At 38.6% G+C, this 14,203-nt stretch overlaps 1 protein-coding gene and 1 long non-coding RNA gene across 2 annotated transcripts; both read right to left on the minus strand.

The window, feature by feature from the left end:
- Window positions 1–1,146: 1,146 nt before the first annotated feature.
- On the minus strand, window positions 1,147–8,250 carry LOC124183164. The gene is made up of 9 exons (XM_046571307.1): window positions 7,473–8,250; window positions 7,026–7,374; window positions 5,972–6,215; window positions 5,526–5,852; window positions 5,298–5,363; window positions 4,488–5,055; window positions 4,044–4,278; window positions 3,775–3,963; window positions 1,147–3,678 (listed from the first exon to the last, which is right to left on the minus strand). Exons 1-9 carry the CDS (start codon window positions 7,627–7,629, stop codon window positions 1,785–1,787), a joined length of 4,029 nt encoding a protein of 1,342 aa, XP_046427263.1. The 5' UTR covers window positions 7,630–8,250; the 3' UTR covers window positions 1,147–1,784.
- Window positions 8,251–11,723: 3,473 nt separating this feature from the next.
- Window positions 11,724–12,439, minus strand: LOC124183178. The gene is made up of 3 exons (XR_006870940.1): window positions 12,366–12,439; window positions 12,022–12,101; window positions 11,724–11,834 (listed from the first exon to the last, which is right to left on the minus strand). It is a non-coding gene; the product is annotated as an uncharacterized LOC124183178 (long non-coding RNA).
- Between the last annotated feature and the right edge of the window lie 1,764 nt (window positions 12,440–14,203).

Consider the following 14,203-nt stretch of genomic DNA (forward strand, 5'->3'; position numbering starts at 1 on the left):
GGCGTGCGCAAAACCTAAAACACGGGCATTTTATCGTTCCACTTTCTCTCTCTCTCTCTCTCTCTCCCTCTCTCTCTCTGTCATACTTATTTACATCGAAATTATTCATATATCACATTATTTCTCTCGTATATGCGGTAAATAAATGTGACTAAATTTACTATTTACTATTAATATTATTATTATTATTATTATTATTATTATTAGATTTTCTTCTCCTACGCAGTGCGACTTATTTACATACATATTGCAATACACTATATTGAAATGCACTTGGTAATGATGGCCGAGAAGAGAACAAAAAAAATGATAATAAATGAACAAGCTGCAATGAGGAAATCCACGCACGCAGTACAGCGATGAATGTAGGTAAAAGGTTGTATTTATTAATACACGCGGAAGTTATCATCCATATATATTTATATAAGTTTATAAAAGTATGTGATGGAAGGAAAAACAAAAAAAGGTATAAAATTTTTTGGTCAACTCGGGTCCTTCCGTCGGATAATCAAGATTTTACGTAAGACTGTGAGAAGATTAAAGAAGGAAAAGAAAGAAAAAAAAAAGAAAACAGAAAATGCAAACAGGATTCATTATTGAAAATTTTTCCTAATCTCTCTCTCTCTCCCTCTCTCTCCCACTCTCGCTCCTATCTAATACAGACTATAAATCTTTCAATTAACATCTATATCTATAAGCATGATAATAAGCACACGTGAGAATTTAATATACACATTAAACTTTGACAATGAGAAAATTACAACGATACCCCGTGATTTCTTTTCAAATATTACTAACTTGACTCTTTCATTTTTTTCTAATTCTAACGATAAGTATATACTTTGTGACAAAATTTCTGTAAATGTTCGTCAAAAGTTAAACACCGTCATCCTTCCACTTCAATTGAATGATTAAATAATATGAAACAAACCCCCTAGATCACCGCGCGCTGCAAGTTCAAACTATTATTGTGGAGAAATTCAGCGTAAATACACGATACGATGCGATACGATACGATACGTGAGTATGTGTGCGTGTGTATAAATATATACTTACACAGTAGGAAAGAAAATGAATACACGGCATAATAAATATAATTAATTAATTAATCAATCAATTAATATGTACATTAAAACACCTATTATGTCAAATACACGAACCATATTATTACAATATGTATATCAGTAGGTACGATATCATAAACACATTTTTGCGATTTTATTTTTTTTTCATTTTCTTTTTCTTTTTTACTTTCAAATCTCATGTTTGCTAAACAGTTTCTTCTCATTGATGGGGGGGGGGGGATGAGAGTAAAATAAAAAAAAAAAAAAAAAAAAAAAAAAAAAAAAAAAAAAAAAAAAAAAAAAAAAAAATTGGAAATAGAACAGAACAAAAGAATTCATGCGGTTATTATTGTAACACGTATATACTACTAATAAATTTCACGTTACAATCTTTCTTGTACTTCCTTCCGTACTACCGGAAAGAAATACATCGTCGTCTTGTGTTCGTTAACAATTATTCACTACTACCGTTTTCCGTTTTCGGGGTTAAAATAAAAATTGTTTTTTTTTTTTTTTTTTTTTTTTTTTACACGTCGCGAAGAGATCAAGAAAAAAAAATCAATAATAATAATGATAATAATAGTAGCATTTTATAGTTTCGATTCCCTAAGTCTTAGATATATATGGATATATGTATATAATATCCATATATATATATATACATATATACATACACACATTATCTAACCATATAATCAATACCTATTTATAAGAATAATCCTACCAATTGTTACCCCGACCTCGACCCCTGAATCCTCCCCTAAACTGACTGCTGCCTCCACGCTTCTGTCCTCTGGGACTAAAATTTTCTCTAGGACCGCCACCCCTGCCTCCACCTCTGTCGACCCAAGGTGCCCTGGGCCCACCTCTGAATCCACCTCTACCTCGGGGAGGTCCGTTGCCTCTCCAAAGTGGGAAGGGAGATCCTGGAGGTCCACCACCTGCGCCGCGTGGCCTAAACCCGGAATTGGAACTGTCGTACTCATAGACAACGACAGGGTGAATTTCCATTTGGCCACCGGTAGTCATGAGAGATCCGTTTGGGCCGAGCAAGTGGCCAGTAGGCATCAGCGGTCCGCCAGTCAATTGGCTGATCGGTGGACCATTGGGTAGAAGTGGACGTTTTTTTATAGGCGTACCTTCGACCTGATTGTGTTGCTGAGGATTATTTTGATGATGATGATGATGATGGTGATCATCACCGAAGTTTCCGCCGTTCTCCGACAGCTGCCTTTTCAAATTGTTATTAGTCTGCTTGTTGTTAGAGTTCATGAGCGCCTCTAGCTGTTCGGATAGCTGCGTGGGCTGCTCCACTTCTGAATTCGACTCCAATGACTCCAGCTGGTTCTCATCTCTAACCGTCTCCCCACCTTCCTCCTGTTCTTGCTGCTGCTGCGGTGTTTCCTCCTGTAAAATCTCAGTCACCGTCGGCATTTCCAGCTTCGCGATATCTTCGCTCACCGCAGTTTCCGACGCGGTCTGATTTTGTTCTTCAGGAGTAACTTCCGGCCGCATGACTTTCTCCAGCACAGCTTGAACCTCGGCTGTTGTTTCTTCGGACGGAATAATCGCGTCGGTTTCCTCCGCCTCGATACCTTGATGCGTAGGCTGCATTTGTTCCTGCTGTGAATTCGTTGCTGGAATTTCCTCGATTTCATTATCAGTCGGTATTGATATCGGCATACCGTCGTCGTCGAGAACTACAACAGTTTCAGGGGGCTGCAACAGGAGCGGTCTGTTATTCGGCAGGATTTCCGTCGGAGATCTTTCACTGTCCGGTTCTTGACCGAAATTCTTATTCGGTCGCCGGTTGTTCATCTGGTTGTTGACAAGAATTCTCTGCTGATTGTGATCATCGGAAAATCTGTCCCTCCTGTTACGAGGAAAACCGCGACCACGACCGCGTTGATCGTTCCTCTGAAAACCTGGATCTCGCTGATGATGGTCAGCGGGCACCGTGTACCTCCCGCACTGTAGAGGCTCACCCTGAAAATCTTGGCTGATTCGTCGCCTGTTTTGATTATCCTGAAACTCGAATTCTTGTTGCTGCTGCTTTTGTTGCTGATTCTGGCGAAATTCCTGCTGCTGTTGCTGCTGATTGTGGTAAAACTCTTGCTGCTGTTGTTGTTGTTGTTGTTGTTGTTGTTGTTGTTGTTGTTGTTGTTGTTGCGGCTGCTGCTGATTCTGGTGAAAGTTGGGTTGATTTGGTGGCCGAACGTTCGGCTCGTTGTGACGGAATTCTGGAGGATGATTTTGGTGAAAGTTCTGCTGATTTGGTCGAAAGTCAGGGCGATTTTGATGGAAGTTTAACTGATTGCTGTGAAAGTTTTGCGAACTGTGATGAAACTGCGGCTGATTTTGATGGATACTGTGAGAATTTGGTACCGGCAGCAGCGGAGGAGGGCGAGATTGTATCTGACCACTAGGTGGCAGCGGGATCATTCGCATGTCCATGTCAAGGTGATGACCTGGTGGTGGGAGCAAAGGGCGCATATCTCGGTCTTGCGATCTTAGATCAACGAGAACCCTGCTGCTCTTTTGCTTACCATCACCTTCGTCGTCGGACATTTCCATGTCGACACTCTCGACGATGTCACCTGGCTGCATTTGTTGCCTGGTAATAAATTGAGAAAATTTTTCATACGTTAATAAATAATCTGCCAAAGCAGATTTGGATCCCGCTCCGTGTAAGGATAAATAAATCGCGTACCTGTAATCCTGGTCGGTCGGAGGCCAGGCGGAATTTGCATTGCCCAATATAGACAGCGACTGATCTGTCGGATTGCTGTGATTCGCAGGGCTGCCCGTTAGACTTATGAGATTCCTGTGATCCACATCTGCACCTTTCATCAGTCGATGTGGCAACTGATTTTCCACGTTTAATGGCAATGGTATTACCCTAATTTACGCACGTAACAAGGCATTAGACTCAGTATCGATTTGTAACAAAACGTTTCGTAAAATTTATCAATACGTTACCTGTGATCCACATCGCCGCTACTGCTGAGCAGAGGTACTTGAGGTTGAGAGTCATCGTATTCTATAGGATCAATGAACCCAGCTTTTTCAAAGAGTGGTGGCGACTCGGGCGTTTCCGACAACATATCATTCTTTAGTCTTGCGCTCGGCCAGACCTCATTTGCAGAATCCCAACGCTCATTACCGGACCTGTCACCAGTATCTGGTGGCCAAATTTGGGGCATGGTATCATTTCCTGGGGGATTTTACAGTGGAAGCATCTATTTCGAATATTTAAAATTGTGTGGAATTGTTTCAATGGAAATTGAGCACAGGTTTTCATGTTGTGTACAATTCGTCGGATAATCTGACAGGGGGAACTTGAGTGAAATCAAAAATTGCGATGTTTGATATGTGAGAGAAAAATTTCTCACAGCTCTCTGTTCGATTCCACGTGTTTCTTACCTTTCTCATCCCAGCCAGACGGTTCCTTGTTCAATTCATTGGCTGAGGACCAGGTGGGAAATTTTGGGGGAAGTTTGTTGTAGCAATTTTCATCATCCAGAAAAATTGGCGGCGGCATAGGCGGAGGAGGTAAAGGGTTGACGGAATTCGGTGTGTTGTCGAAAGCCAAGTTCATGGTAGTGTTGTTTCCTTGACTATTCTGACTCGAGTACGGAGAAGGTGTGTGCGAGTCAATCGTCAAGCTTCTAACTCCCTGCAAAGGCGTGCTGTGCGGCAGTTGCTGACAATTGCCCAAATTGCTAATTGGCGTATTTTGCACATTCATTCCTCTAGAGTTTACAGGAGTGGATAGATGTTGCTGTAGTGGCGACGAATGAAGGTAATCTCCAGGTGGTGGAGACTTCATCGGTGTTCCAGATGCGTCCAATCCGAGTCCGGGAATGTTTGAACTGTTTGAAATTGCCTCGGAAGATGGGAGCACAGACTTTAAAAAACTTGAAATGCTGAATCCATCACCTGACCCTTCTGCTTTTGAAGGGCGCATGTTAATAACTTCAATCGGCTTTGCCTGTAAACACAAAAAAATTTGACACACATATGTAATTTCAATCAATCGTTGAAAATTATTTTATGACTGCATGAGTTTCAATCGGTTACAGAGACACGGAATTACTCATAATTTGTGAAATTTCTTTAAAACGTATCATACCGTATACTTTTGTATGTTTAATGTTTTGATTTCGCGAATAAAGAAATAATGAAATTAGAATAATAAAATATTAAATTACCACTATATTAAATGAAACATACCTCCGAGGAGTCATTGTACTGGCTCATTCCTGTAGGAGTTGCCGATCTGTCATTGAATATATTCCGCTAAAAATCAAATCACACACTATTAGTAATCAATTGTTGTCACTTTGAAGATAAAAAAAAAAGTAAGACAAATCAATTTTAACAAGAGGCTAGTTACATTCGGGAATTCAAGTGACGAGCTGTTAAAAATATAGTAAAAAATGGTTAAAAATAATAATTTACCGTATCGAATTCGACATTTCCTCCCATGAAGGACGAGAAGTTACCAGTAAAGTCACCCGACATGTTCCCCTGTGACTGTTCGGGCGCAGGTACAGGCATTGGCTCATAATCCTGCCTGTAAGAACCGTACATCGACGGAGGCGGAATATCAATCAGTGACGATTGATTAATGCCATGATGCTCGTCACCGGGAAGTTCGATATCGCTATCTGGACTCGGAGATGGTGCATTTATGTCTGGCGATGGGATTGGGGACACCAGCGTTGGAAGTAGCTCATCGAGCTTCTTCTTCAAATTTTTTACGCGACTACCAAAGTTTCTGTATGCCTGAAAGACGAAAAAGTAATTGGAGTTTCAAGTACCGAAACACAACAACTGAGTTTCATTATCTTAGATGCATAAAAAATGTGCAGATAAGGTTGTTCTGTAATGATATTGAAACTTACATTTGTGACTATTTTCACCTCCCCACGTTGAGTTTCATAAAACTGATCCGCCTGTTCTAGTAAATCCAAAACTTGCGTTCTTTCCCTGATTTCCGCCTCCAGTGCGGAAATATAATTCTCAATATTTCCCACCGCAATGTCAACGTCTTTTTCCGCATCTTCCACGTGTCTTCTGTCTTTTAAGGATGCGCACAATTGCTCCGCATTATCAATATCCGTGTTGCTGTCTCTCAAATCTTGCAACCTTGCGTATTTAGAAAAAGAATTCATGAATATTCACCACCAATAGTGAAATGCATTGAAACAATATAAATGGTTATAGTTTTTCGAAAAATTCAAGAATGCAACATTCACCATTCTATACTAATTGTTACGCATTATACAAGGTATCATTCACTTTCATTAAAAAGTTAATGTTCATAGAAAAAAGGAACATCCTATGCAGCAGAGATTAAAACATTTGTTATACACTTAAGATAAGTACAAAAAGCTGAAATTAATAATATTATAGTAATAATTCACGTTTTTTGTAAAATGTTTACTTCGCAATTACAGCAATGTCTGATATGCACTGAATTATAATAAGGTTAAATATATTCTTATATTGAAAACTAGAAAATAGTGATTGTCTCTTTTCTTCTCCAAGGTTTCATTACATTAACGTTACTAATTTCAGCCTCATATGACTAAAGAAAAAGTATATCCACATTTGGTTCCAAATTAGCCAAAAGTTCTTAAACTTTTACAACTCATAAAATGTCTCTTATATTTTAAGATTTTTTAAATTTCCAGCTCTTATCGCTACCCTAATTATTTAGTATTTTTTTCTGAACAATAATAACAAATGCATATCTTTCTTTTTTTTTTGCAACTTCGGTATAATGTTAAATTTTCTCATAGGATATGTAATCTGAGAAAAGTGAAAAATAATAATATTGTTTGGGAGATACTGACTTTTCGTAAAATTTTGAAACAAAAATAAAGAACAAAATTCAGGTTCAGCTATTTCAATGGAGCGTCTACAGTTTCTAAGTAATAAATGCATATTTCTTACCTTGAGTCAGTGGCCTGTTCAAGAGTAGCGCAAGATCTCATAGTAGAGATCAGCAAACTGGCTTGAAATTCATCATTGGTTGCAGTAGGCTGTGGGTCTGGTTTTTTCTTAGGGGCTGCGGACAGCAAGCCAGATAAATCAGCCAGAAATTCTTCATCGTAAACTTGACGCTGATCCCATATTTTGAAGATCCTTAATATTCTGTGTTTTACTTTCTCGTCCCTGACCATAGTCGTGGCTCGTTGCAACGTCGTACCCCACGACTCAACAAACTCAAAGTTTTTACGCTTCGAGTATTGAATGACGTCGTTCGCCAGGTAGAAAAGCGTCAGTCGATGCTCAACTTTCACTGTAGAATGAAAATGGATATAAGTAAAGATTAAAATAAATGAGAGATAAAGGTGCTGTTAATGCGTAACAATAAAAGAGCGACTGCTGGATTCTTACCTTTCTTCAAAACCTGGAGCCAAGTGGCAACGATCTTTTTGTGATGCGGCCGCCTCTCTAGGCACCACGACGATAGGGCCTGTATCGATTCTTGCGAATCTTTCAGAGACTGCAGCCTCTTTTCAAACAAATCAGTATCGAACTCTGCGGTAGCCATTATGGTGTAGTATTCTTAGTTCAAAAATTGTTTAATTAAAGTTTGTCAAGCGACAGCTTACGGAGCACATGCCATCGATATTAGCCCCGAACGATGCGGGGACAGTTGTTTTAGCGTCATACTATTGAATACACCGAATACACTTTACCGAGTTAACCAAGCAAGAGGTCTTAAATTCGAGAGAAAAAGAAGAAAAAACTGAGAGAAAACTAGATACACACACACACACTGCCGTTTAGGGTAGCGTTTATGCTAATACCGAGATGCGAATTACGTTTGTCGTATCCGCGATCACTTGCAAATTCATGTAGTTTAATACAGGTCAAAGATTTTCATCGTACACCAAATCGCGAACGCACCACATTTATCGGGGGGAAAAATCTGGTATGTGTATATTGTGTGTTGTAGCGCTGCATGCGAGCCTCTCGCACGCCAAGAGCGAGTTTGCAAACAACCAGTTTTGCACGTTCAATTCACTTTAAAACACTACGTTAACACTTCACCACCGTTCTTCGGCTTGAGATCGCTTATTTCCGATAAGAAATATCACCGTTTACAACGTATTTATAGCAAAATTAATACCCTTTTACCAGGTAATCGGAAAAACAAAACTCCGCCATACTTTTGGTGGCAAAATACGACCGCGCAATGGCCGGCGTGGCGCCACACACTAGGTACTCATATACGTATATATATAAAATTTCAAAAGTACCCAGCAACAAATTCAGAATTTCTCCGACTTTAATAAACCTTGGGATAATTGTACCGAAAAGCATTTATCTGCGAAATGTCAGCGCCGTTTACGGGCACGTGACGAAAGAAGGGAAAGTGGGGGAGTAAGAGTAAATGAGAAAGAGAGATAAGAAAGAAATGTAGGAGCAGACGGCGCGCGTACAAATGTCTCACCATGTGCCATAACACATACGACATGGGCTGGATGTTCACGAGCGTTGAATCGACGCGACGGCAAATTGACGCTGCGGCGCCACGCTGTTTACGGCAAATAAAAACGATCCTGAAAATGGGTACCAACGCAACAGCCAAATGCCGAGCGTCAAAATTACGTGCTGAGTCGGTGCAGGGAGTAAGAGGGAAGGAGACCGATCTCTGTGCTGCAAATTCTGCAGTGATTTTCAAGTCTCTATAGTAATACGGTATTCTGCGGTACCCAAATTAACTCAGGTTTTGGCGAACTGCCTGCATGGAGATCGGTCTCCTTTCCTAATGTTACCTCAGTTCCGTTTTGATCATAAAAATGAAAAAATCTACGATTGTTAATTGAACTTAACGAAATACATCACAAGTATATTAACAAATGATGTTATTGCAGCAAGAACGATTGAAAACAAAATTGACTGCAAAATTTCGTAACGGAAGTAACGTCGGAAATACTTGGGATATATCGGAAATACGAACTGAAGTCGTTCCGATGTAACTTTCGTTATCAACATCGAAATCAATTTCTGATACAATCCTCAGAATTGTTAACAGCCCTCTGAAAATCGAATTGGGGATGTGCTATGAAAAATTGCTGATCGGGGAAATATTTTACGTCAAAAAATATACTCTCCCAAGCCTCCAGATGTGAGATATTTCTCCGATCAGCAATTTTTATACACATCTCGATTCGATTTTAGAAAGATTTATCAAGGCTTTATAGACGATTCCGGAATTGGTTACACAAATCGCTTTAGATATTCATAAAATAAAGTTTCATCGGAAATACAAAACATTTGATTAGCTGAAACAGACAAGAAGTTTGATTACCTGAAACGGTTAAAAAGTTTGGTTAGCTGAAACAGATAAAAGGTTTGTTCAGCTGAAATAGATAAAAGGTTTGGTTAGCTGAAACAGATAAAAAGTTTTGTTGGCTGAAACAGATACAAGATTTGATTAGCTGAAACAGATACAAGATTTGATTAGCTGAAACAGATACAAGATTTGATTAGCTGAAACAGATAAAAGGTTTGGTTAGCTGAAACAGACAAGTTTTTATGAGCTGAAAGTGACAAAAAGTTTGGTTAGCTGAAACAGACGAAAGGTTTGATTAGCTGAAACAGACAAAAGGCTTGATTAGCTGAAACAGATAAAAGGTTTGGTTAGCTGAAACAGACAAGTTTTTATGAGCTGCAAGTGACAACAAATTTGGTTAGCTGAAACAGACGAAAGGTTTGATTAGCTGAAACAGACAAAAGGCTTGATTAGCTGAAACAAACAAAAGGTTCAATTAGCTGAAACAGACGAAATTATGATTAGCACAATGACAAAATCATTTCTATTATTAATGAAAAAAATTATAAACTTTTTGATCAAAATTAATTTTGTACCTAGAATTACTGAAATAAATATGCTTTATAAATACTTACGAGAAGATTCTTCACTATCACTATACACTCCGCGATTTTTATCTCCGTGAATTGACTGCCGTCTTACATATGCCACTCTGTCTCTCAGAACCAAAAAGTATCAAGTCAACGCGCAAAAGGCGCGGTCAACTTCAACTTGAAAACTCAGTTCTTGGTAAGAAAATTAATTGAAAAGCGGAAGGCTTCACGTATAGAAAATGCTTTATTTTTTCATGTACCATTTACGAAATCGTTAAGCAAAAGGAGCGATCGATCGATTCGCATTTATTAAATGATATATAAAAGAAGTGCGTTTTACCGTATGTTCCATCATAACTCTGATGACGAAATTCCCTTACCTATCCCGGTTTTCCCGGTGTGTAGCCACCCTGATTCTCAATCATCGCGCAAAAGGCGCGTCTGATTCCCGTGATTACTACGCGCAAATCGGCACGATCGATTAACCTGTCAAAAAACCTTCAATATCTAGGACTTGTCGCAAAATTCTGCAGAAACCCAAGCCGCATCTGTGTCTCCTTGAATCCGACACATTGCGATGCGAATTGTTGTTCTGAGAAGCTAATCAAGTCCGGGAGGGAAGTTGGAGGACATGCATTATTGTGTGGCGTGACGGTCGGCGGTCCTCTTCGACGCGACGTCTTCGAGCTCAGCATCTCTCCCCCTCTAGCGTACCACGGAACGCGATAGATGGTCCAGAGATGTGTTTTGCCCATTCAGACGATCACAGAGATCAATTTAATGAAATAATTATCGATAATGACTAAATAATTGAATAGACAAGAAATGGGAAATTGAACCTCGTTCAAATTTGAAAGCTCACTAATAATTTAGAGACTCTTATATTCAAGTCGTTTGAGTATTTCTTGAGGAAAATCACTGTGATCATTTGACGCTGTGGATTACAAAAATTTGTAACATCGCGACACATCGCGACCTTCCTACCCTCGCCTAATTCCCAACGAAACCACCCAACGGAAATGTTGAAGAGATTCACACACACACATCTACATTAAACCCCGCGACGGATCCCAAAACGACCTCCTACCTACCCGATTACCTATATTCGCTCTAAACGATTCTCCATACTTTCCAACACACATCATTCTTCCTCATTCGCGCCGTGGTCACTGTGACTTACTTTTTCATTGGTTACCTGTGGGATGCAAAATGTTTCTGTACTCTAGTCAGCGAAAATACTATTTTAGTGATTGCTGGCTGACTATCAGTACATAAACCTTTTGTAAGATGGATTAAAAACATCCTGAATGCTAATCAGCATTTTTCTAAGCGAGCTAAGCCTGTAGTTATTCGATAGTTGCTGGGTATTAAAAAATTGAAAATGATTCAAGATATATCATGCAATTTGATTACGTTAATACATTCTGCCAGACTTTGAAATGCTATCGATTAAACAATCGTTGGCATATGTTTAAACCTCAGATTTATTCACCACTTAAACAACATCATTCGAAAATTCAAACGTTGGTAGATTAATATATCTGTAGCTAAACACAATTTGTTCTCGCGAATGTCGAGTAAGTGATGGTAACCTGTCGCGATGCTCATTCCACTTTCAGCAACGTGCAAAATTTCTAACTGAGTAGCTATGGTAAAATAGCTCAATTGCTACGTAAAAAAAAGATCCAATTTAAAGTCAAGCAACGTTGCGATCATGAATGAGCCTATCCATGCAGCTAGGAAATCGAAGATTTGTGTAACAATTGTTACCGCCACGCCACATGATAAAGGAGTCCCAGGGAAATACCCGTAACCTAAGACATGCAAACTCACCAACGTTGCTGAGTAATGGAGAAGTTACTCGGATGTCTCTGCTTAACTCTAAAAAAGCGAAAAAGGAAACTCGAATTAATTTAGCAAACTGGATTTTTAGTTCTCAGGTAAATTATTACTGTTGTCTAGTTCCATATTTATTCACCGCATGTCATGCAATGACAAAAATTTCCAATGCACCACATTGAATTATCAAACAATAATTAACATAAGTAATTAACATAAGTTTTCTTACCTCCTCCAGGTTGCTCCACACTTTACATGTAGTAGTTCTCGTAGCATCTCAGGTTGTATGGTGATGACACACTTTTCACACTACAATAAGGATATAATAAAATATTACTTGCACAATTTATTTGGATCATATTTCATGTCACTACAGACTGTCTCAAAATAAGTTACTTGCATGATATTTCAGTGGTTCCTGATTTAATTATAAACGAACTGCAAAAATTAATTAATACTAGGGGCCTCATAAAATAAGCACAGATTTTGAAGAAATGCATAAAATTAGTGAGCAGATAAAATCATTTACGATGAAAAGGGATATGGTAATTAAAAATCATGTTAAATATGTACCTTTCAGTTTTATTCACTGCATAGCTTGTGATTTAATTTCTAGTTCGTTGTCAAAGATCGATTGATTGGGTTAGGTCATTCGGATCATCGCTAAATGTGGTTGACAGTGCTGTAATATCGTTTGCCCCTGTTAACAGGTAAGAAATAACAACATTTAATTAGTATTTGCTTCGAAAAATTAATATACAAAACGTTGAAAAATTACTCTTATTTTTGTAAATATAATGAAGGACTGAATACCAATTAATTTCAACTCACTGACAAATTTCTCAAATTGCAAATAGCCTAAAAGTATAATCAAGAATGATCTCAAACCTGTACCTGCTTTCTAGTCTTCCACAAAATTGCGAACTGTTCACTTTCTGGATTTTGTTTTCAAACATTGTATTACCGGGGTCACTTAATGCGGATACTCGCTAACCTCATTCATTCTTACGGTAGCTCCATTCTGTAATCAGCTAAAGGACAAACGAACAAAATTTTTTTAATATTTGATCTAATTAAACATCCATATACTCAATAATGTTTAAATGCATGCAAATTTTGGTTTGTAGGTAATGCGTTATGCCAAGTTTAGGAAAATCTTGCCAATTACATAAACAAGGGATAAATGAGTGGGATTGTTTAATACCTGTTGTTTATATGTAATAAGTTCATCAGTTCCGCTACCGAGTGGTGTCTTCCACGATTTATCGACACGGCCTTTCAATCTAGGTAATTACTAATGCCAATTAACATTGTTTCAGTTTCTCTCTGCAATCAGGTAAGATAAAAAACATTTTGTGAGTACTTTATGGATCTTTAATAACGATTTGGATAGCATTAAAAATTCACCATATTTATCCAAAATATAACAGGTACAGTACCGTTCATAAGTTAGGGATCACTTTCCAAATTATCGATGAGGACAAAAATATCTCAGCCAAAAAAGTCCTAAAAGTGTTATTTTTTTTTTTTTTCGGCTGAGTTGTCGAACTTTTTGTCCGGATCTAAAATTCGAAAAGTGATCCCGAATTTATAAACGGTACTGTCTGAGGAATCATTAACAGTTGACGATTTAGATTCTCTCGCGATTTCGAAACGATTAGTAACGTCGTAATGCCTTGAATTTAGTTAGGTAGTAATAATAAGGATTACGAAATCAACCACGCAATAACATTTTCATTTTACAAACGTTCATCCACGTGAAAGACTCGATCCGCGAACCGTAATCAAAGACGCAACTCGCATGAAGGTCACCTTCCGGAAGGCCCGGTTTTCCAGAATGTTAGAAAGAAAACCACAACGGAAGATTATCGGGGCATTTTCTTTTCACAAAACGCTTACCACTATGCAGCGTAATAATTACACTCGATTCCAAGCCCATTCGCAGTTTTTGTGGTATAGTTGGCGTGTAAACAGACTAACATAAATTAAACTTGCTAACAATGCAACTACGCACTTACCGAAAGTCAGCCACACAAACAAAAACAAACGACATTCGACGCAGAGTCGAGAATCGAAATCGTTAAAAGCTGAAGTTGCACAAAAGAGTGAAAATTTAATACACAACACTCACCTTCGATGTCCTCGGCTGTTTTTATTTCAGAAGCTCGGTTCTTTTATGCACCATATTCTGCATGCCGTTCGTAAATTATTCACAGTAAGTTTGATGAGAATACACTGATCGAACAACATTACATAACCTTTTGTTTTAACCATAAGGCATCGGTGCTTGACTATGTCCCGAATAGTCGAAGTTGGCACATGACGATCTGAATTCTTGACTCACAACTAACGTGATTTCACTACGGCTGCTCGGAAGGAACTGATACCGCGCTGCGCTCGGACACGAGTCT

Source organism: Neodiprion fabricii, chromosome 5, assembly GCF_021155785.1.
Source record: "Neodiprion fabricii isolate iyNeoFabr1 chromosome 5, iyNeoFabr1.1, whole genome shotgun sequence".
In the NCBI taxonomy this organism is placed as follows: Eukaryota; Metazoa; Arthropoda; class Insecta; order Hymenoptera; family Diprionidae; genus Neodiprion; species Neodiprion fabricii.